Source organism: Humulus lupulus, chromosome 3, assembly GCF_963169125.1.
Source record: "Humulus lupulus chromosome 3, drHumLupu1.1, whole genome shotgun sequence".
NCBI classification, from domain to species: domain Eukaryota; kingdom Viridiplantae; phylum Streptophyta; class Magnoliopsida; order Rosales; family Cannabaceae; genus Humulus; species Humulus lupulus.
This window is the reverse complement of record NC_084795.1, coordinates 52,344,753-52,367,082: the sequence shown is the minus strand read 5'-3', so window position 1 is coordinate 52,367,082 and position 22,330 is coordinate 52,344,753. Positions and strand designations below refer to the sequence as shown.

Here is a 22,330-nt window from a genome sequence, read left to right as displayed (position 1 = left end):
TTAACTACTATAATTAAAGAGTTTAATTATTTAGTTTCAATTTATTAGAGCTTAATGTTATAGGTCAATGGTCCCCGAAATGGTTCAAACAAACACTAACAAAGATAAATGCAAAAATGGGCAAAATGACTTATTTGATAAGTAAAATATTTTTCTATGCACTAAACATAATTATTGTATAATTATATGTAACTAATTAATTATTTGATTTAACAAAAATATAATTAATTTTGAATTAATTTATTTTTTGAATTTTTGGTATTTAAATAATAAGAAAAATTAGAAAAAATCACATGCCTTCCTTGGCATGTGGTACACGTGTAGCACAGTGCACAGTCACTGTGCTACACACACAAGAAGCTTCTAGAAGTTTCTTTGTTCCACAATTCTAGTTATTTAAATATTAAATAAATAATGAGATATTGTAATATGATTAAAATATTATTATTTAAACAAAATTTGATAACTGATTAGTTATTTTTAAATTGTTTTAAATAACTAATATTTTATTTTAATATATTGGATATATTAAATATAGGAGATCAGTGTTTTAGAGAGATACTTTTTCAGTGATAGAAAATATATAGTGAAATCTCCCTGAGAAAAATAGAACAGTGATACAAGCATAGGCCACTGTTCTTCTAAAACTTAGGTCCAAACTTTATTGGATCTCATGTGTTGAGAACATCTGATAAATATATTTTGCCTATTGTTTTGTATAGCGAGCCCACACTCGTTCTTTGTGTGCTGAGAACATTTTGGAAGATCTTGGTGTGAGATCTCAAGGATTTTCGTCGTACAAAAAGATAGCAGCAAGGAAGGACTTGAGGTAATTTTCTATTCATCTCTTTGATTCAATATATATATGTATGTGAAGAAGTAGATCTAAAAATCTTGTGAGGTTAAATTAACAATTTTGATTGTTGTTCCGCTGCGTATAATCTCTGATTTGATCTATAAAATCCAACATTTTTAACTCCCATTAAGTGTATGAATGTTACAAAATCATGTGGGAAGAGATTGGGACATTTTTTTGGAAAACTAAAATTTGAAGGCTGAAATTTGCACTGTGGCTGCGGCCCTGGGAAACAGAGGCTAGTGGCTGCAGCCACTGATACTCCTGGCCGCAGCCTGAGGTGCTAACATCCAATTTCTTTTTTCAAAATTTTCCAATTTGAACGGTTCTAACATTCTAAGTAACTCTCAAATCTCTATTTTAATTTCATAAACATCCCATTAAACATTGGTAGCAGCCATGGGGTTGGTGGAATTTGAAATTCAAAGGTCATCTCAAACTCTATAAATAAGAGTCTGATAATGCTCACTTGTAAGACATATCATTTCTATCCACTAGAATACTTGACTAGAAATTCACCTAGAGTCTTGTTTATTCTAGAAAATTATTTCCATTTATGAGAGTTCCCTTAGTACTTGAGATATGAGAAATAAACTTTTGGACAAATGTTATAAATCTTGTTCAAGTTGGTGATCCCCAATGCTCTTCATTTTTGTGGTGTGAGTGATACAGTGATTTCTTTTCTTGTCTTGCTTTTATCTTATTTCTTTTACTTCATCTTCTTATTTCATCTTTATATATTTATTTATATCTTTTGGCATATAGTTGTAGTTTTTCATCATTCTCTTCATCTACATTTTTCTATATTTACTTGTATTTTTGCAATAAAATTGTAAATTTATTTAATTATCGTATTATCATTTTCAGTGACGGAGCCAGAAATTATGCTCAGTGAGGGCTTGGACAAATATAAATATTAATTCGAAACTAACAAAAATAACTAATAAATTGTCCTTATAAATTTTCATGTTCAACAAAATAAAATAGGACACTGTTATAGAAAATAAAATAAAAATTACAATCTGCCTCGACGAGTTTTCATGTTTTGAAATCGTTGCATGATAACTTCATTGTCAAGGCTATTGAAAATGTCTTTTTCAATGTACACAAGTAAACAATCATTCATCCATTGATCTCCCATTCGATTACGCAATCTATTTTTCAAAATATTCATAGAAGAAAATACTCTTTCCACCGTAGCAGTAACAACAGGTAGAATCAATGCCAATGTAATAAGTCGATACACCAATGGATAGACAATATCTTTCTTTGTCTCGACCATTTTTTGAGCAAGATCTCCAATACTTTTCAAACCCAAGAACTTCTCAGTAGTACGTACATCAATAATGTAAGTTTCAAGTTGATCATCGAGTATCATAAGCTCAAAAGTAGAAAAGTCTTTGGGATAATACTCAGCAAACCGGACCAACTTTTTTTTGTCAAAAGCTACAAATGAATCACCAGGGCACAAAGAAGCTAAACAAAGAAGTAGTTCGGTGTTTACCTCATTGAAACGTTCATTTAGCTCTTGAAGTTGGATATCAATAACAACAAAAAAGAATTCCACACGATAGTGATGTAAATTTGTCATTTCTTGAGTTTTGCGCCGTGATCGACCTTGGGCAACAAATGTATCATCCATATCAGGAACATCCACATTATATTTAGCACAAAAGGTTGAGACTTGATTAAGAAAGGAATCCCATTCATTGTCTCTCATTGCTTGTAATCTTTTCTTGCAAATTTCCACTAATTTCATGGCATTTGCAATATCTTGATCTTTTCTCTGTAGTGCTTTTGACAATTCATTTGTTATTCCCAACAATGCTTTCATTAAATGTAGACTGAATATAAAATCAAATGTTAACATCAAAGACAATAAATTACTTGCTTCAAACCTTTGTTCAGAGTTTGCTCGCCCATCGTCTACTATTATTTGAAGAACATTAGTTATAGGGGAGAATAAGTTAATCAAGCTTACCAATGTAGCATAATGTGAACCCCAACGAGTATCACTGGGACGTTTAAGATTGGTTTCTTGATTTAGCCCTCTTCCACTTGAAATTTCACCACACTTGAGTGCTTCAGAAATAATAGCATCTTGCTTTTCTCTAAGAATATCACAACGCTTAGAAGAACATCCAACGACATTTATCACCATAGTTACCACACTAAAAAGATAAGCAACTAGAATGTGTTTCTTTGCGACAGCTACAAGAGCAAGTTGAAGTTGGTGAGCAAAACAATGAACATAAAAAGCTGATGGATTCTCATTCAAAATAAGAGTTTTAAGACCACTGAACTCTCCTTGCATATTGCTTGCCCCATCATAACCTTGTCCCCGCAATTTAGATATGCTTAATCCATATCTAGAAAATAATTTATCAATAGCACCTTTAAGTGACACAGCTGTGGTATTTGCCACATGTTCAATTCCCACAAATCGTTCAATCACACGCCCATCTTTATCTACATATCGCAACACAACAGCCATTTGCTCCTTAGTTGAAATATCACGAGATTCATCAACTAAAATAGAAAACAACGCATCTCCAATTTCTTTAATAATGATATCAAGTGTTTCAAAAGCTGCAGCCCTCACAATATCTTTCTGAATATCAGGTGATGTTAATTTTAAATTCTCAGGAGCATTTGTCAATGTAACTGCTTTGATGTCTTCATTATGATCAGCAAGAAATTTTAAAATCTCAAGAAAGTTACCTTGATTACTCGAGTCTCCAGATTCATCATCACCACAAAAAGCAAGCCCTTGTCGCAATAAAAAACGAATGCAATCAACAACTGCTTCCAAACGACTTCGATACTCACTACGAGCTTGCTTTGATTGTTTTTCAAAAAATGTTTGAATATGTTGTTTTTCGTTCATTAATGCTTCACACATTTTCCTAGCTTGATTGTGAACACTAGATGGACCTCCAACATGAGTATAAAGTCTTGCTTTTCCATTTTTTAAATTTCTGAATCCTTGACCAACAAATGAATCACCACCTGATTGTCCTCCGCAATTTGATTTAAACAGATAACAATACAGACAAAATGCACCATCTTTTGATACACTATATTCAAGCCAATTTTGAAATTCCTCATACCAAGCACCGTTGAATGCTCTTGATTGAGTTCCAACTTTTGTCGATGGAAATGGCTTGAGGTGAGGTTGACAAGGACCTTTTTGCATATATGCTCGCCGAACTTGATCACGAATTTTTAAAGGATGGTCCATAATTGGTGTTCTCAATCCTGGGTCACTTTCAAGATCTTCAAGATTTATGTTGCCATCCGCATAACTTGATTTTGTAATTTTATCATTCTTTCCTATAGAAGTTGAGGAATTTTGTATACTTTTAAAATTCCTCTTCATACCTATTGCAGTTAAATATATGAAAGATTAATAATAAGACTTGTGAATATGATTTCTATGGGTTCACTCAAGAAAAGAAAAAGATATATATATATATAATATATCTTTATACGACATCTAATTTCTAAACAAATGCAAATAGAAGAAAAAAATCAATCACTAACAGAAATTGAAAAACAAAAGAAAGAAAAACAAAATGAACTACTTTGTTGTGTTATTTAAACCATTTATTATATTAAAAAAAAAGTAAAGGAAAGAAAGAAGAAGTTACTCACTTTTGCAATTGGTTGTGCTATTTTCTAAAACCCCTTTGAATTTTGGCTCACACTTGCCTCACCAACCAAGAACGTATGGGTTTGTTCTCCAATTCAAAGGTTTTTTTTTTTTTTTTTGAGATGATAGCTTGCTCTCAAAGTTTATTTTATTTGACTGTAAAAATTTTGGTCTGAAAAGGAAGTTTCTAGAGAATTTGAAGAGACTTCCTATAAAAGAAAAAAAATAAAATCTAATAGCCTAATAGGAAACAAATATAACCGTACAATTACTTGGGTATTAAATATATCATTATCAATTTATTGGGCTGTGATTGGTTTGAAATAAATGGGCTTAACAAATTTAATTAATGCCTTATTCTTTATAAAAGCTACACACATCTTTCTTTTATAAATATATAAACGAAAAAGACAAATGAATAAATATCAATATGTATATATGTATATGTTGGTTTTTTTAATATTTTTAGTAAGGGCTTAAGCCTACCCAAAGGCCTGACTGCCTCCGTCACTGATCAATTTTACTTCTTGGGTAGAGTTTTAATAGTCTTTTTTATTTCTATCGAGACAATATATTTATCTCTAACAACACAACTATAAAATGTTATCAAATCAAAATCAAATTCCAGACATAAAAATTTGGAAAAGCCGTCATTAATGAAAACATGAATAGATGATGAAGGTTTGTTTCCATTGTTCAAGCAAGAGAACACGCTTATTTCAATCTTATGAAGGGGAGTGGAGATATCTTTTGGTACTTGTCTAATATCTAAAGATAATTGCCATTATTTATTTAATATGATGAAACATAGTAAAAATTAAAATGACGAGATTGTATAAACACAAACAAAATTGTATTGATGGTCAAAAGTTTTAATTAATGTCAAAGTAAATTTATTATAGTTTTATAATTAGTTTTTAATTGTTATTGGTTGAATTGAATATTAGTTGAGATGCCCATGTAAAGATTCAATTTAAAATATATATTAAAAATGTTGAGATCATACAAAACTTAGGGAAAATGCAGGTTATTCAATTTGTTTTTTAGTACAGTGTACATAAGATTTTTTTTTTTTTAATTTCTAGTGTACATAAGATTATAGATTATTGTGTAAATATAGTTTTTTTTTTCCAAAAAACGAAAAAGACAAAAATTCGGAAAATATATATTATTAAAATTCATGGATTTTGTCTTGAGAAAAAGAGGAAGGAAGGATATTTATTTAAGCTCACAAAACCATACGATTACGAACCAAAGTAAACAAAAGAAAGAGGCAGTTTCAACTTTGAGCTTCTCAGTTCAGGGTAAAGGTTTCTGGCGTTTGGTTCCCGGGAAAATGTGTGGAAGAAGCGGAAATTAACAGTGTGTTTCTGAAAGGTTTGTTTTTTTTCCATTCCAATTTTCAAACGTGAAAACAGAAATGCTAGTCATTTGAGCTTGAATTTGCGCACTAGTTTATTTTAATCTCTAGTTGTATTTGATTCTTTCATTTCTGTTTTCATGGGTGAAGAAAAACATATGATATAGAGTAAGCTTATATAATTGAAATTTTAATAGAGAAGTTGAGTTAAATTGATAGTAAAACAGCTTCATTTTTCCTCTGTACCAGTCATTGCAATTGTCTGTAAGACTAGGACTTGTATATGGTTGCTCTTTCATATATTAGAAATTGTTGCTGCAAAAAAAAAAAAAAAGAAATAGTTAATCTTACTCACGGAGTGAATAGATGAAAATTGCCTATAGAAAGTGACATAGCACTCGAGTGGCTGGGCTCTAATTCTTTCATAGTAGACATAGTTAATCTTATCCATAACCGTTAGGTCGAGTTGAAAGGACCCATGGTCTGCCGCAAGTATGTGATTTCTCATGGGATCTCCCTAATAGAATTTCTGCCTCCCAGAGATTGTAGGGTTCAACGGGAAACACCCAATATCAAAACATATTAACCTTGAACAAGGCAGAAGAAGAAAATTGTTATTTAGCAGAGTTATCAAGCCATAGTATATTTTTATGTGGGTTGCAACTTTTTTCTTATCAAAACATTGGTGTAATTTTTAGTCTTTGACAATGTTTTACATTGAGTCTCTTTTTCTAGTTGTTTGTTTCCTCAACATTGTAAATAATATGAACTGTGGTTTTGCAGGTATAACTTATAAGGCATATATTATCCAGGCATGTTCTGTTCAAGAAGCGCGTTTGTTGCACATGGCATTGGTAGTTTTTTTTATGCATCCCTGTGGCATGGTATAAACAAAATTTCTCTATCATCCAACATAAAAGGATTTTGCTTATTGAGATATTTCATTTTAACAGAGAAATAGATATATTCTATATTTTCAATCACGTTAAATATCACTATTTCAGGGTAGTTTCAGATTCAACTGAAGTTCTGTAGTATATCCTGATTCAGTTGTGGTTGATTTTGAACTTCCATTCATATCTAGTTGAAATGTTATCCAGTGCTCGTAAATTTAATCCTTAAAATATGAGTTTGGCTACACTAAATTAGAAAGTTTTAATCCTTAGGGATGAGTGTGGTGACACTAAATTATAATTATAAATTTCCAGTGTTTCAGTGTGAAACAATTGAGAGGTGCAATCCTGTCTGAGACTAAGAGAGGATACTTGAATGCTTTGGGAAGAAATATGAGGTACTTTCTAAATTTTTCTTGTTGTTGACGTTTTTTCTGCCCTTGAAACTATATCATATTCTTGTTTTTTTATGCTTATAATTATTTATAGATATGATGGTGTTGGTACTTGAATAATGTTTTTATTTTTTGCAGGTTTAGTAATTTTCTCTTTTCCAAACTATCAAAAACATATTCTAGTTCAAGACATAAGTTGGCTGAGAAGGTGTTAGATGAAGTAGATGGTTATGGTTTGTCAAGTACATGTAATCGTCCAAAGGTTCTTGACAAGGTAGGCACATGAGAATATCAGTTGGTTACATATAATTCTGACAACCATTTATCTATCTAAAGTGTTTTGACTGACATAGAGAACTTATGCATGCAGTGCATCCAGTTGTATGCATATTTTTGGTACATATGTACAATTTATACCTGACATGCTGTTGCTTTTTGTTCAGATGTTGAAGGTTGCGGGATTATCTTTTATTTTTTATCTTCTTTTAACTGCTGTCTTTTTGTGGAAACTTTATCACCTGGTGTTCTCCAAGATGTTCTCTGGTTCATAAGACTTCATCTTGATGATTTATAATTTGCATCTTTCTGACATTTAATCATACTATTGCTGTTATTAGGTATCAGTTATGATGGGTTTTGATGGTATTCATGATTTGAATGAAAGAGCTGACAAGCAGTCTGCTATAAATTATAGAGATGGAAAGGATTTTGATGTCTCCTTAGCATGTAAGAAATTTCCATCTATTGTAGTGGGTAGTTCCCCTCCAGTGATCCTGTATGATGGGACCACAGATATCTGTGACATGAGAAACCTTCTAGCAACAGAAGGTTATGAAGAGTTCCTTTCTCAGTCTATAGGCGAAGAGCAGACACAGTATAGTCTCCATAAAACGTGGGACTCTTTGGATCCTGCTGAAACAAGTGTACAAACAGAATCACCAAGAGAACCTAGTTCTTATATGCTGCCTTCATCTCCTCAGCCCATTACATTGGTCACTGAAGAAATATTGAATCAACCAGTTGCTGTAGAGGAATATATTTGGTTTGACTCACAAATTGATGTAGCATCAATTGAGCAACTTCTTGACCAAACTGTTAATTGCATACCTGGATTAAAAAAGAGGCACTGTCGTCAGCTGGAAGACTCTGGTTTTCACACGGTTTGTTTCATAAGATATTACGTGAAAAAAGGCAGCCAAATTTTATCTTAGCATTATTTGAAAGAAGAATTGACTTTGTATTGGTCCTTCTTATTTCCATGTAGCTGCGGAAATTGCTACACCATTTTCCTCGAACATATGCTGATTTACGAAATGCTCAGCTTGGAATTGAAGATGGACAATATTTGATTTTTATGGGAAAAATATTATCTTCAAGGTAACAAGGGTTTGCAAATGTTGTGGCCATTTATGATCTTAAGAAAAACTGGTAATCATGATTCATCTCTCAAAAGTTCAGTTAGTAATTTTATATTGTATGTGTTTCGTGGTGCCATCATCATTGTAATATCGTTATTATTTATATGTAAAAAGTTCGATTGCTGATTTTTTGATCTTTGTAAGCATCTGGGTATTGTTGTGCTTTGGATTAAGATATTTTAGGGCTTTTTTTTTTAACATTTGGATGAGATTGTGATGAAACAATTTGGACGAGTCAAGTTTTTTTACTTAAATATATTGTAAAGTTTATGCTATAATATTGATTACCATATTGCTCCCTCCTGCAGAGGAATCAGAGCTAGTTCTTCCTTTTCATTTCTTGAGGTCGTCGTGAGTTGTGAGATTGGAAAAAGTGAATCAAATTTTAAGAATGAGACTGATGGTAGAGATCTTAAAGAAAACAAGACAATATATTTGCATTTGAAGAAATTCTTTCGTGGTACACGTTTCACATTTAAGCCTTTTCTTCAAAGTCTTCAGGGAAAGCATAAGGAAGGGGACATCGTGTGTGTTAGTGGTCAAGTAAGTTTCACAGGTTTTTCCAAAGCTTGATTTCTTTCCTACTCTTTTGTTGTTAGGTGCAAAATAACATTCAGTGGCTCGTATTAAATTGGGAGTTTTCCTTTATACAGACATGCCTTCTGCAGATTATAAATATATCTTTACCTTTGTATAAGCTCACACTTATTTGTAGAATATAAATATACCTTTTACCTTTCTAAAAGTTAACAAATATATAACTGATAATATCACTGTACTTTATAAGCTGCGAGAAAGTTTATCGTTTCCAGATGTGGCATGTGGGTGGTAGTGATTGTTCACTTTGGCGGGTATATGGGCAGTTGATAGTTCATAACCTATTTGACTACTTAAAATGACACACTTTGACTGCTCAAATATTTACTTTGGTGATTAAGGTTAAGTTATGTTGAATTGTATAACTTCTCTCTCTCTCTCTCTGTCTCCTCTCTCTCTTTTTCCCATATCCTAAGAAATAATACTGAGGTAAAGGCAATTTTATATCACATAGTACAGTTCCTAGTTTTCCTACTTATCAGACTCTCGTAGCCTGATACTATTTGTTTGCCAGTCTTTAGGTATTATTTGCTTGTGTAAATTTCATTTGAGACTTATGTATGAAATGTTGCTTCTTTCCTAATAGGTGAGGACTATGAGTACCAAAAATCACTATGAGATGAGAGAATATAATATTGATGTGCTTGAAGATGACAAAGATTCATCATTTCATGTGAGAGGAAGGCCATATCCCATTTACCCTTCAAAAGGAGGCTTAAAACCTAAATTATTGAGGGACATTATTGCAAGGTTTGTTCCTTTCTGTAGTTTAACTGAAAAAGCATAGCAAAGACCACTTATATTGGCAGCATCTGCGTCTAAGAGTCCCATGTTTTTGGCTTATATAAAATATGTTGTAGTTGACCTCTTCTCTGTAGTCATTTCCCTCTTGTCTCACTTTCTTCTTCAATTAGTGTCAGTCGTAGTATAAAATATGTGTAAGCATTTACGTGCAGGCCATTATTGCATGAATGATGGCTGAATCCTGTCCTGTAAGTTGGGATGTAAAAATGAAGTTTTTAGTGCCATTTTAAATGTTTGGCTCAAATTCATTTGACTGTTGAGAATGATTTGATCACCCAACTGTTGAAGGTCCACTCTTAAACAGTGTTGGCTGACTATTTGACTGGATTTGTTATATAGTTTTTTTTTTTTTTGGATAAGTTCCCAATTTATTTGACGCTATATAATACATGATTAAAGACATTGTAGAGTTACTTGGTCAACAGTGTTAGTGGCATACTTTCTTGTTTTATGAATTCTACCCTCTTGTTGTTTTGGTCCACCTAAGAAATGACTAGTTGGTAATTTGTTGCACTTATTTACAGTAATTTTTAAACTTCTTTATGCCCCCACCTTTTTGGTGACAGTGCTTTACAAGCTTTGCCAGTAAATGTTGATCCCATTCCCAGAAGCATTATTCAAGACTTTGGACTGCCAAGTCTTTATGATGTAAGTTCATTATTTTTGAAAATTTAGCTTTTGCATTGTTTACTTGGTTATCTATATGTTTTTGTTAATTTGACTGTATAGTCATCTAAAGAAATTTTACTTTCCTTATTTTTCCTCTCCTTTTACAAGTATATGTTTTTCAATTCCGAAACAATTTGAGCACATGTGAGCCAACGGAATATTTTCTATCATTGAAGTTTATTCACTGTACTTTTTTTTCTTTTTTTTTAAGTGTTTGCCTTCATTCTCCTCCCCCTCCTCCACACTCATACACATACATATTCTGCGGCCAAAAAAAAAAGAGAGAGAAATGGAGGTTTGGAAGCTTATTTTGCAGCAGTATATACATATATATATATATATATTTTCTTAAAAATTAAACTAAATTTTGAGTAATGTTTTGCTGCTTACATTGAACAAGGAAGTATGCAGCCATGTGATCATAAATTCATGCTATGTGCATCCGTTGGTGTATTTATGTGCATGTTGATAATTCTCATCATAACACTGATCCTCTGTCAATAATGTAGGCATATAATGGGATTCACCAGCCAAAGGATATCAATGAGGCTAATTTGGCTCGGAGGAGGCTTATATTTGATGAGTTCTTCTACTTGCAGGTGATTTTAGTTTACCTTAAATGCTGTTTGGTATCGTGGAAGAATCTATTTTCACAAACATTAACATATTTGACAGTTTGATTTTGAGAAATGTTTTGGTTCAGATCTGAACTCGATGAAATTTATAATGTTGACGTGCAGTCTTGTGCAATTATCAAATAAACTCTAGATCTAAAACAGCTGTCAATCTCTTCAGCTAGGCCGCTTGTTCCAAATGCTTGAAGGCCTTGGTACGCAAATTGAGAAAGAGGGATTACTTGATAAGTATAGGAAACCAGAAAGCAGTGCTGCTTATATGCAGGAATGGTCTAGTCTCGCCAAAAAGTTGGTGAAATCTCTTCCATATTCTCTTACTTCTAGTCAGCTAAGAGCTGTTTCCGAAATTATTTGGGATCTTAAACAACCAGTCCCCATGAATCGGCTTTTGCAGGTTTGAATTTTACATGACTGTAGTTTATTTGCATACAGTGTACCTGCTGAATTCAGTTTCTATTAGGATCAAATAGTACTTTCAAGCATACATAAATGATGTCTCTTGTCTTATTTTGTTATGACTTCCCTTCATTATATGTGTTTACAAAAAGATAATTTTACTGGTTTAGTGCTGAGATTGATTTGGTCGCATATTTCATGTAACTTTTATGCTGGCCTTGGATTTTTTTCCCAACCTTGTGTTTTGCTTCTCACCAATGATTGGACAAGAACAACGTTTTAAGATTATTTATTGACCTAAAGTTCATGGGAAAGTGAAAAATAACAGCCCCCACAGAAGTTTATTAGGCAAAAGTTTTTAAGAGAAGTTCACACTGCCCTTTATTTTCATGTTACTATTTTCATTGGTTTTCGAGTGTCTTATGCATCTGCTTCTACTTTACCTTCATTTCTGTTGTTTTAGGTCTAGTTGTTGCTCAACATAGGTAATGGATGGATGTCTTGAATTTTCTAATCATTTGCACTTCATAGGTTCGAGGTTGTTCAAATTTAATGATTGTGGTGGGATCTTATTTCCTAAAATAGATAAATGAAAGTTCCACTTGGTTCCACTGGGCTTTCTCAGAAGAGAATGATGAGATCGTTCATTGATGGACTATTATTTATTTTTTGCTTTGTGGCATGACCTTCATTCATGGATATTTGTGGCAAATTTTTTTTTTATCTTTTTCAATGGTTGCACTTTTATACCTATTAAATTTTTATCTGAGATAATCCCTTAAGTTATTAAAAAAAATGTTGTCATTAGTCCTTAAGACGTTTGATTGGAAGTAGTGAAAATGGAGGAATAGGAATAGGAAGTAAATAAAAATTAATATAAATAAAAAAATTGATAAATTTTTTTCAATCTTGCATTGGGATGGTGTTTCCTTCCATTTTCAAATGGAGTAGTCATTCCACCAAAAGACATTCCAATACTCTAAAATGCAACCAAACAAAAGAATGAAATGAAAATTGATTCATTTCCATTCCATTCTATTAGTCCCAGCCAACATCATCTAAGTTGCTCACTTTGTGTTCTCGTTGGTTTGAGGCCTTATTATTTATTTTTCTTTCAAAAATATTAAAATCAAAGAAATACCTCAAATATCTCCAAAACTTTTATGGTTCACATCTTTGAGAATTAGATTTACACATTTGGAGCAATGAAATGCAAATTTTGGATTCCATGCTTTATTTTGACTGAATCCTAAACTCCAACTGTGTAAATCATAATCCCCGAAACGTGAGCTCCTAAAGTTTTCTTTTGGGATTTTTGAGATATTTCAGGTATTTCTTAGGTTTTGTGATATTCCAAATTTTTTTTTTTTTAATTTAATTAACTCTCCAATTAACAAGAAAGCAACAACTGTATGTCGTGTTTAATTGTTTGATGATAGATAATTCCAAAGACATTTTATTATTTGATGACAAGACATTTCCAAAGACCAATGGGCACATTGTTTTGGTATCATAAGAGATTTTTGCCATATAAAAAATGATAATGGAATATAAGTGCAATAAATAATAAAAAAGTGATTTCCCCACCAATATCTTCTCCACCACGTTAGTGCTACTAAGAGACAGTGTCATATATTAACGCATCATTTTTAGGATAAATTAAGGGATTATCACCATTAAAGGAAAAAAATTCGAAGAGATACAATGACTTTTGCTGTGCTCCCTCCTCAATTGTTTGTGGATTTCCTAAGCCATATATCATTAATAAAAAATGGTAATATATTAAAATTGTTTTCTTCATAGTTATAGAATGATTGATGGGAAAAAATTATTTTTTGACAATATGCTACAATTGGTTTTTCCAGGGTGATGTTGGTTGTGGGAAGACTATAGTGGCTTTTTTGGCGTGCATGGAAGTTATTGGTTCCGGATATCAGGTTGGCTCTATGAATCTGAACTTTTTTAAGTGCTTGTAAAATAAATGCTTTGCCATTTATTTATCAGATACATTTGTTTCCTTTGAAATTTTTTATTTCTTTGAAACCTTCTCCGTTACATTTCTGTGTTTTCTGATTGTGGTCTGTTTTCTCTTGCTAATTTGTAGGCAGCTTTCATGGTTCCAACTGAGTTGCTTGCAATCCAACATTACGAGCACTTTAATAAATTGCTTGAAAGCTTAGAGGAAGTTGAGTGCAAACCTTCTGTAGCTTTACTAACAGGGTCAACACCATTAAAACAATCACGAATGATTCGTAAGGCATGTATTATTATATTGTTTTTGCTTTTTTATTTCAAATTTTTAGTGTCTTATAACTGAAATCACGGATTCAGGATCTCCAAACTGGAGACATATCAATGGTCATTGGAACCCACAGTTTAATATCTGAAAGTGTGGAGTTCTCTGCACTGCGGATTGCTGTGGTGGATGAGCAACATCGTTTTGGTGTGATCCAGAGAGGAAGGTTCAACAGCAAGGTGGTCTGTTTTAATATGATTAATATGGCGGTTGTGCTTTCTGCATGATTATATCTTAGGAGATCTTGTCTAGGGGAAAAAAATCAGCTGTTCACGTATTTTACTACTACTTTAAGGTGGTTCTTGTCGTTGTTTATAGCTAAGTGGTGCATCTTTTTTTCGTCATATGTCTTTTTTTCCATGGATTGGATAGTCTAACCTTAAGTGTGCCAGTGTGGATTTGGGCGATTAGGATATGCCCCGCTGTTGTCTAACTATTTTGTTACAAAAAGAGCTGCTGCTTTCACGATTTAGCATAATTTATGGTGGTCACATTAGCATCACAGTCATGATTGATATTGTTGATGCATGCTTAATCAATGTTTAATTTATTTATTTAGTTTTAATTTTCAATTGCCATTAAGATCTGTATTGTACAGATGGTTGATTCCATTGGCATTATGTCAGCACCGAAGGCTGAGTTTAGCCTATTTTCTCAGTTATTGAAACCCTCCTGGGCTTGAAATGCTCATCTGGATGCATTTGAAGAACTGCTCCACTTAATTCTTAAAAACTTGTTACACCAGGGTTAGTAAAGAAGAAAGAATTGAAGAAATATGGTAAAAGAATATTCAAGTCTTGTATATGTGATTTGGTTGGAGCAGAACACACGAGAAGAATTTTTCTAACCTGTGAGATAAAGTCAGATATTGGGTAGCTATATGGGTTTTCAATGCCTATGACTAAAGGGTTTGTTGTTTGCTGATTAGCTAGTAATTGGAGTTCTTTATTGTAATCTCTTTTAGTCAGAATTTTCAGACTGACTTGTATTTACTGTATATTGATACAAGTCCAGTTTCTTCTTAAAATGGTTTTGCGTATATGTGTATTTTCAATGTCTTTGTTTGTTTAGGAGATTCTGGTAGTCAAGATCACAAACTAACCCTAAAAAGGATAGTCATAACAAAAGGACTATAGGAAGTAATGTTTATGATCATTTACATTTATGGCTTCTTTTTATTTACAATGGTTTATGAGGTAACTTGAGAGTTTTACCTGCAGTTATATAATAACATAAGCTCCAAAGTCGCAACAGAAAATTTAGATGAGAGTGAGACCTCAAAAGGTGTTAATTATATGGCTCCAAATGTTCTTGCAATGTCTGCCACTCCAATTCCAAGGACGCTTGCTCTGGCATTATATGGAGATGTTTCCTTGACACAAGTATGTAATGTTTCTATGACACTTAAAATGTATTTTTGAACAATCCATTTAAATATTTGTTCAGTTTTCTTTGACAATCTGTAGAGTAAAAGCATCAGCAAATAATTTTTTGGTATCTAAAATGAATCTTTTTGATGGCAAGTTTGTCCTTTTGATGCAAAGTTGTTGTAAAATTTGTCAAAATTAAGGGGAAAGAGTTCAAATAAAGCAATCATTGATAGTGTGATTTGTTTGCCTAAAATTTATATGCATATAATGTGAGTTGTTTGTATAACATGGTTGCAAATGTACTCTAGGGCGCAATATGGTCCAATAGTTTAGCTTTCTTTTTGGGATTAAAGCTGATCAGACCCTAGTACCATATAATGAAAATTTGACTTCTGTTATTTTAATATGATCAATCTTTTATTTTTTTCAACATTACTAGACTTTTCCATGCTATATTAATATAACTAGCTACTGTTAGTGAATCTGGATTTATTTTAAAGATGTGGTATTATGGAGCTTATGGAAAACAGGTATGTTGCAATGCTTTCGAGTCTTGGGGCTTTTTCTGCTATTTATATATTTATTTAGTTTATATAGTACAGATGGCTCGGCTGTATATGGAAGCAAACCATAAAAAGTTATGTTATAGAAATTGACGTGTAGTGTTGTTTATACCGTAATCTTTAGTATTTTAAGCCTGAAGCAACTCATTTTGGTTAGTGCTAGTTAAAATTTGTTGATTTGAGTATTGTTGCTTACTATTCATTAGATTTACTTATTTATAATGACAGATAACCGACTTACCTCCTGGAAGAATACCAGTAGAGACGGTCATTGTTGAAGGAAATGAAGATGGATATGAGAATGTTTACAAGGTGATTGTTTTCAATTTCTTGTTTATATCTGCTAAGAATACTACAATGTTTTCACTTTCCACATGTTTATTATGATAAATGATTGTGGTGCTTATCAGTAGAAGAAAAAGGATGAGCCAGGGACCAATTGCCATTCGACCATGGAGTAAACCCTTATTTAGTAGTTGTTCTTTTAAATCTGTGAAGCAATGAAATAACAAAGACGAAGAACAAAGATTGATTTAACTCATCTAAGTTGTAATTTCCTAAATGAACATGATGAGGGCTGCTTTAACTTCTGGTTGGCTACTTGTACACACAAGTTGCAGACACGAGACAAAACTAATACACATGCTTATTTCTTTTCCTTGGTAGTTATAATGTGTAAGCATATCTATGTAAATTAATTACAATTAGGGGTTACCATGTTCGTCAAAGGACTACTGTTTTTTTAGATTGGGCTGTTATTTGATGCAAAGGATATCATATCTGACAGATAATGCTAGATGAGTTACAAGGAGGAGGGAAAGTGTATCTTGTGTATCCAGTCATTGACCAATCTGAACAGCTACCTCAACTTCGTGCTGCATCTGCGGATTTTGAAGCTATTTCCGCCAGGTTTCAGGAATACAGCTGTGGATTATTGCATGGAAAAATGAAAAGTGATGAGAAAGATGAGGCGCTAAAACGATTTAGAAGTGGAGAAACTCAAATACTGCTTGCCACACAAGTAATTGAGATTGGTGTAGATGTACCGGATGCGTCACTGATGGTTGTAATGAATGCCGAGAGGTTTGGAATAGCTCAGTTACATCAGCTTAGAGGAAGAGTTGGGCGTGGATCAAGGAAATCTAAATGCATATTTATAGCATCTACTTCTAATAGTCTTGGTCGACTGAAGGTTCTGGAGAAATCATCAGATGGTTTTTACTTGGCCAACGTGGACCTTCTTTTACGGGGACCTGGTGATTTGCTTGGTAAAAAACAGTCTGGACATATTCCAGAGTTTCCTATTGCCCGATTGGAAGCAGATGGAAATCTTTTACAAGAAGCGCACCTTGCTGCACTGGTAAATATTATTCCTTAAAGCACCATTTTATTAGTTGCCATTTTGAGCAATTTTTACTCATATTTTATTTCAATTCTTGATCAGTTGGTAAAGTGCCGGGATTGAAGCTACTAGATGAAAAGAACGAATGTGGACATAAAACTGAACAATTTGAAAGATGCTTTCTAGAAATTCTGAACGAGGAATTTCTAGAATTTTAAATACTATTGAATTGCTATTTGAGACAAAATCTAATTTAGTGGATGACTGGTGTTGTTCAGTTTTCTGATCAATACTTTTCAAAAGTAACTAAGAAATTAGAAGAAAAGAGTTTCATGTATGCATCTAATAAATCATGTTCTACTTTATCTGTCTATAGTTGATTCTTTGGCTCATCTAGGGGCCTCCTCTAACACGTTTTGGGCTCATGGCTCATTCATCTGCAGAAGATTTTAGGTGCTTCTCATGATTTGGAAAAATTCCCAGTGCTCAAAGCAGAGCTTAGCATGAGACAGCCACTTTCTTTTCTGGGAGATTGAAATCCTGGTATATGAAGTTCTTAATCCACACTCAAAACAACAACTTTTTTTTTTTTATACATACCCGAGCTGTTAATTTTCTTTTGTTACTTGCTGAGATTTTCTGTCTTTGCAAATTTTTAAATGACAGATCTCAAAAGATAATTGGCACAACCTGTCAGAGAAGACGAAGAATTGGAAAGTGTTCTTTCACGCTTCTCGCCAATGATCTCAATCCAGTGCTTGAGGATCCTCTCCCTAGGACCCAATGAGAATAGTGATTTAAAAGGGATTACTGGATTAGGGAACTGGTAGTGTAGTCATCATTGACGTATGTTGCCATGGTAAGTTATTTTCAAGGATGGTATGCCATATCTTTTTTGAAAGGGGAATTTTGGTCTGTCTTTCAATGAAGCTTGGATTGGACGTACTTCAAATCGTATAGATATGGGGAATTTTGCCAAATTGTTTTTGTTTTGCCTACCACTGTCGGTAAAACATAACATGTCTGAACAAACAAGTTGTAAGTGGCCTCCCTCTATATTCCAAACTCAATATCCTAAACATCATTTTGTAGTTGAAGCTCTTGGATTTGACTAGGTTTTGTACATATTTTTGGATACGTGGCATCCTATATCTTTGTCAAAAACTTGTTTAATGCTATCATGACTAACGCCTAGGTTGGCATTGACCGTTTTGAATTGCTTCAACTATGGTACAAGTATATTTATATATTGAACTTACTGTAAATTGTAAAATATTTTATTAAAAAAAGACTTGCTAATCTAATGTCAATCCAAGTATTGTTGTAAGAAAAAAAAACTGTTGATAAGAAAACGTTTCATTCACGGTCTGAAAATTTGTTAAAAATCAACAGATAGGTTCGTTAAAAAAAAAATAAGTTGACCTGATGATACACATATAAAAATATATTTAAATTTAAATTTTCTAACAAAAGAAAACACACACAAATCAATTAGGGAAACATTAGAGAAATTTCTCTCCATCAAATAAAATATGGCTACACGCAAAAGTTGTAAATTTGTACTTGAAAAGAAAAAAAAAAGGAGAAAGAGAATGTTATGCAATGTGTGTGCACATTATAATTTAGAAATTCAAGTGGTCAAGAGAATTATCTATCAAAGTGCATGAAATATGTAACGATCATCTATCTAAAAGAACCATATACTGTGAACACAAGAAAGCAAATAACAGAGGAGATAGAAGTAGATAGATAGATTAAGATTACATAATAAATATGTAAAGAAATAAAATTGCAACATAATGAAGATTCACACGCGTGTGACATGCACACATTACGATATAATTATAAAGAATTTGTTTGTATAGTATAGTATAGTATAGTGCAGTATTATTATTATTATTATTCAATTCCAAAATTATTATATGATTGTGTTTTAGGAGTAGTATTAGAAGAATGAAGGATGCACCGCGAAAAGGTAACCCATATGTGATTGTGATAAGGGAATTTGAAAGGGGACCCAACTACCATCCACTGGGATTACAGGAGACGAAATGTGGTGAACTCAGGAGAGGCCAATGAGGGAGTCACGGGGTGTGAGGACAAGGGGACACAGTGGGTCCCACGCGGTCCCCTACCCAATCATCATTAGTGGGGGCCATGGGCTCCGTGTTCCACGTATATATTGTCCCTCCCCAAGCCGATGATCAAAGGAGTGGGTCCCGCACCTTCCCACGCTGTTTGCCAAAAATATGTATAAATCTCTCCTCATCACCGCCCTGCCTATGGAAAGTTGCCTCGGGCGGTGTGTGCGTGTGTTGCTCGACCACCTGATGTGATGGCGGCCTCGTCACGCCATGACTTGGATGAAAGATACTACGCCCAATGCCTCCAACACAACACAACACAACACACGTTCTTTTCTTTTCCATAATTAATATATATTTTCCAATTTCGTACCTTGTATTTTTTATCATATATAACAAACTTGGTGGTTGCTCCAAATTATTTTGTTTTGTTGGACTTTAGTATGTGTATACTATAGGATTACATACAAATTTGTTTGGATTTACCAACATTAATTATATGTAAATTCATCGCAGCTCTGTTATAAAAAAGAACAGTTTAGCGATCGGTGATCACAAAGTACCACAAATACGGTGACCAAAAAGAATTGTATGTAGTATGCTTGATAAATATGAGAATAGCCAGTTTGATAATGTTTTTTCCTAGCAAAATTGAACTCTATTTATACGAATGTTTTCAGTATAATTTGAAGACTAAAACCAAAATATGGAAATGAAATTTGTCATTGTCAAGATGCATGAACTAGTGTCTCAGCCAAATAGTTTTTTTTACAGTATATTTATATATATGAGTAATGATATGTGAAAGCAATTTTTACATTAAAATAATTAGAAAAAATAAGCTGTAAACTACACCGCACTTATGTGCACTGCAAAATGGTGCTCAAAAAGGGAAAATAAGCTTTGGTGAAACAACATAACTATGATCTATGTACAATGTATTTTCTCAAATTTAGTCTTAGGAGGTAGTATGTACGTGGATACCTACTATTTGTGTATATTGGGAACTTTTTAGATGATTTTTGTCACTACTGGATCAGCATTTTCTATATTTGACACTTGGAGAAATTATAAACTTAATTTTTTTAATTATGGCGTACATTATAGTTTTAATTGATATCCCATAAATTTTCAAAAAATTCTAAATTACTTACAGTGTCGAAATCCGAGTTAAAATAATTTGTTTTTTACGCGTATAAAAAAAATAAAGCACTCGTGCAACAAACTATTTGAACTCTGATTTCGGTACCGTATATTATTCAGAATTTTCAAAAAATTGACAGAATGTCTTTTATAACTATAATATATGCCATTATGAAAAAAAATTGAGTTATAATTTCTCCAAATACTAAAAATAAAAAATGCTCCTATGATAGTAGCAATAGTAGCAAAAGTGATGCTCCATATATTAAAATTCATAGGACAATTCTTATATAGGGGCTTCACTTTAAGTCCTACCGGCAGGACTCTCAGTGTTTCTCGATCTATGAACAGTTTTCGACGTGAATTTTTTTTTTATGACTGTATATATTGTAGCTATTTAGAGCATCCTGCAAATTTTCAGAAAATTCTGAATAGTTAACAGTACCGAAAAGTAGGTTCAAACATGTTGTTTTCCACGTGCATAAAAAAAATTAGTCACGCGTGCAACAACATGTTTGAACATAGTTTTCGGTACTGTAAACTATTCAGAATTTTCTAAAAATTTGTAGGATGCTCTAAATAGCTACCATATACATGGTCATAAAAAAAATCGCGCCAAAAACTGTTCACGAGTTATAAACACTGAAAGCCCTACCAATAAAGTTTAAAGTGAAGCCTAACAAAATTCCCCAAAATTCTTTTATATATATATATATATAATCGACAACCGTGATGATCATTGAAAAGTAAATTGCATGTAGGTGTGCATTTATGAAGACGTACGATAGCTCCAGCTCGTATGAACGAGCCATCGCCCGTGCATGATAATGAAAATATAAATATAACACAATTATTGGTTTATATTCGCGTGTTTTATTTATTTATTTATTTTTGTATGTGCAGTTTATTTGATGGAATTTCTACAAGTTACGGTGTTTACATAATTTTCGCCAAATTCATGTATTAAATTGCAAAAAAAGTTTTTATTTTATTAGTTTTTTATTATTTTACGAGAAAGCAAAGCAGCTATATAATAAATATGTGGAATTTAAAGCAATATATAAATATATATCATGGGAGTGAGATTATTATCTAATAAAAAATATTGTTATAGGAAATTGCGTGTATACGTATAACAAAAATGATTATTGTTATTAGGAAAGTTTGAACTTATCTGAAAAAGTGCAAACATCTCGATGTAATCATGTTGATAAGTTGCCGGTTCATATACAACTTATTTGATGATGAGAGATTTCACACAATTATGTTATTCATGATATCTAACATGTTTTTGTCTCTTTCTTTTTTATGATTATTTTATAAGATATATGCAATATATAAACAATACAGCTCAACTCATCCACACTTATATATATATATATATAAAACATGCTTATTGTGTTTACTTTAAAGAATTAATTAGAGGGGTGGGCTCAATATTTATGGGACAGTTTCATGATTTTATATTCACTGTTTGTTTTTTATCTTTTTAATTACATTAATGATAATTTCTCTTTTTTTGACCATGCACTATAGTTGGTAATTTATAATGATTGAAACAAGCAATAATAATAGAGAGAAAAATAAAAGAAAGCTACGCACGAGTTTCTTGATCAGAAAAGGAATCAAAGTCATGTATATTAACACACCTTTAGTTAAGTTTAAAATTTGGACTACTAAGGCTAAAAAAATGCGATTCGGTATCATGAAAAATTAAGCAAGTTAATTTGGTCAAAATTTGTGGATGTGATATATTATTGCAAATAAATAACAATCCTTGTGTTTCAAGGAATAGTATAGCCAAAAGTAATATATATTTTTATTACTATTATTGTTCTTTAATTCAATGTACAATAA

At 32.5% G+C, this 22,330-nt stretch overlaps 2 protein-coding genes across 4 annotated transcripts; one reads left to right on the top strand and one right to left on the bottom strand.

The window, feature by feature from the left end:
* Positions 1-1,871: 1,871 nt before the first annotated feature.
* On the bottom strand, positions 1,872-4,235 carry LOC133824149 (uncharacterized). Its single transcript, XM_062257016.1, has one exon. It carries the CDS (start codon positions 4,233-4,235, stop codon positions 1,872-1,874), a length of 2,364 nt encoding a protein of 787 aa, XP_062113000.1.
* A 1,472-nt stretch (positions 4,236-5,707) lies between these two features.
* Positions 5,708-18,458, top strand: LOC133822690 (ATP-dependent DNA helicase homolog RECG, chloroplastic). 3 transcript variants are annotated; one of them, XM_062255109.1, is made up of 19 exons: positions 5,709-5,885; positions 6,652-6,752; positions 7,077-7,159; positions 7,295-7,430; positions 7,774-8,316; positions 8,421-8,533; positions 8,883-9,117; positions 9,758-9,921; positions 10,542-10,623; positions 11,154-11,243; positions 11,440-11,673; positions 13,541-13,612; positions 13,780-13,932; positions 14,007-14,150; positions 15,192-15,353; positions 16,133-16,216; positions 16,692-17,264; positions 17,690-17,789; positions 17,913-18,458. In XM_062255109.1, the coding sequence occupies exons 2-18, from the start codon at positions 6,714-6,716 to the stop codon at positions 17,780-17,782; spliced, it is 3,000 nt and encodes a 999-aa protein (XP_062111093.1). In that variant the 5' UTR covers positions 5,709-5,885; positions 6,652-6,713; the 3' UTR covers positions 17,783-17,789; positions 17,913-18,458. The 3 variants fall into 3 exon arrangements, with proteins under 3 accessions (XP_062111094.1, XP_062111093.1, XP_062111095.1); XM_062255110.1 differs by lacking the exons at positions 17,690-17,789; positions 17,913-18,458 and adding an exon at positions 17,349-17,555 and having other exon boundaries at positions 5,708-5,885; XM_062255111.1 differs by lacking the exon at positions 6,652-6,752.
* The last annotated feature ends 3,872 nt before the right edge of the window (positions 18,459-22,330 follow it).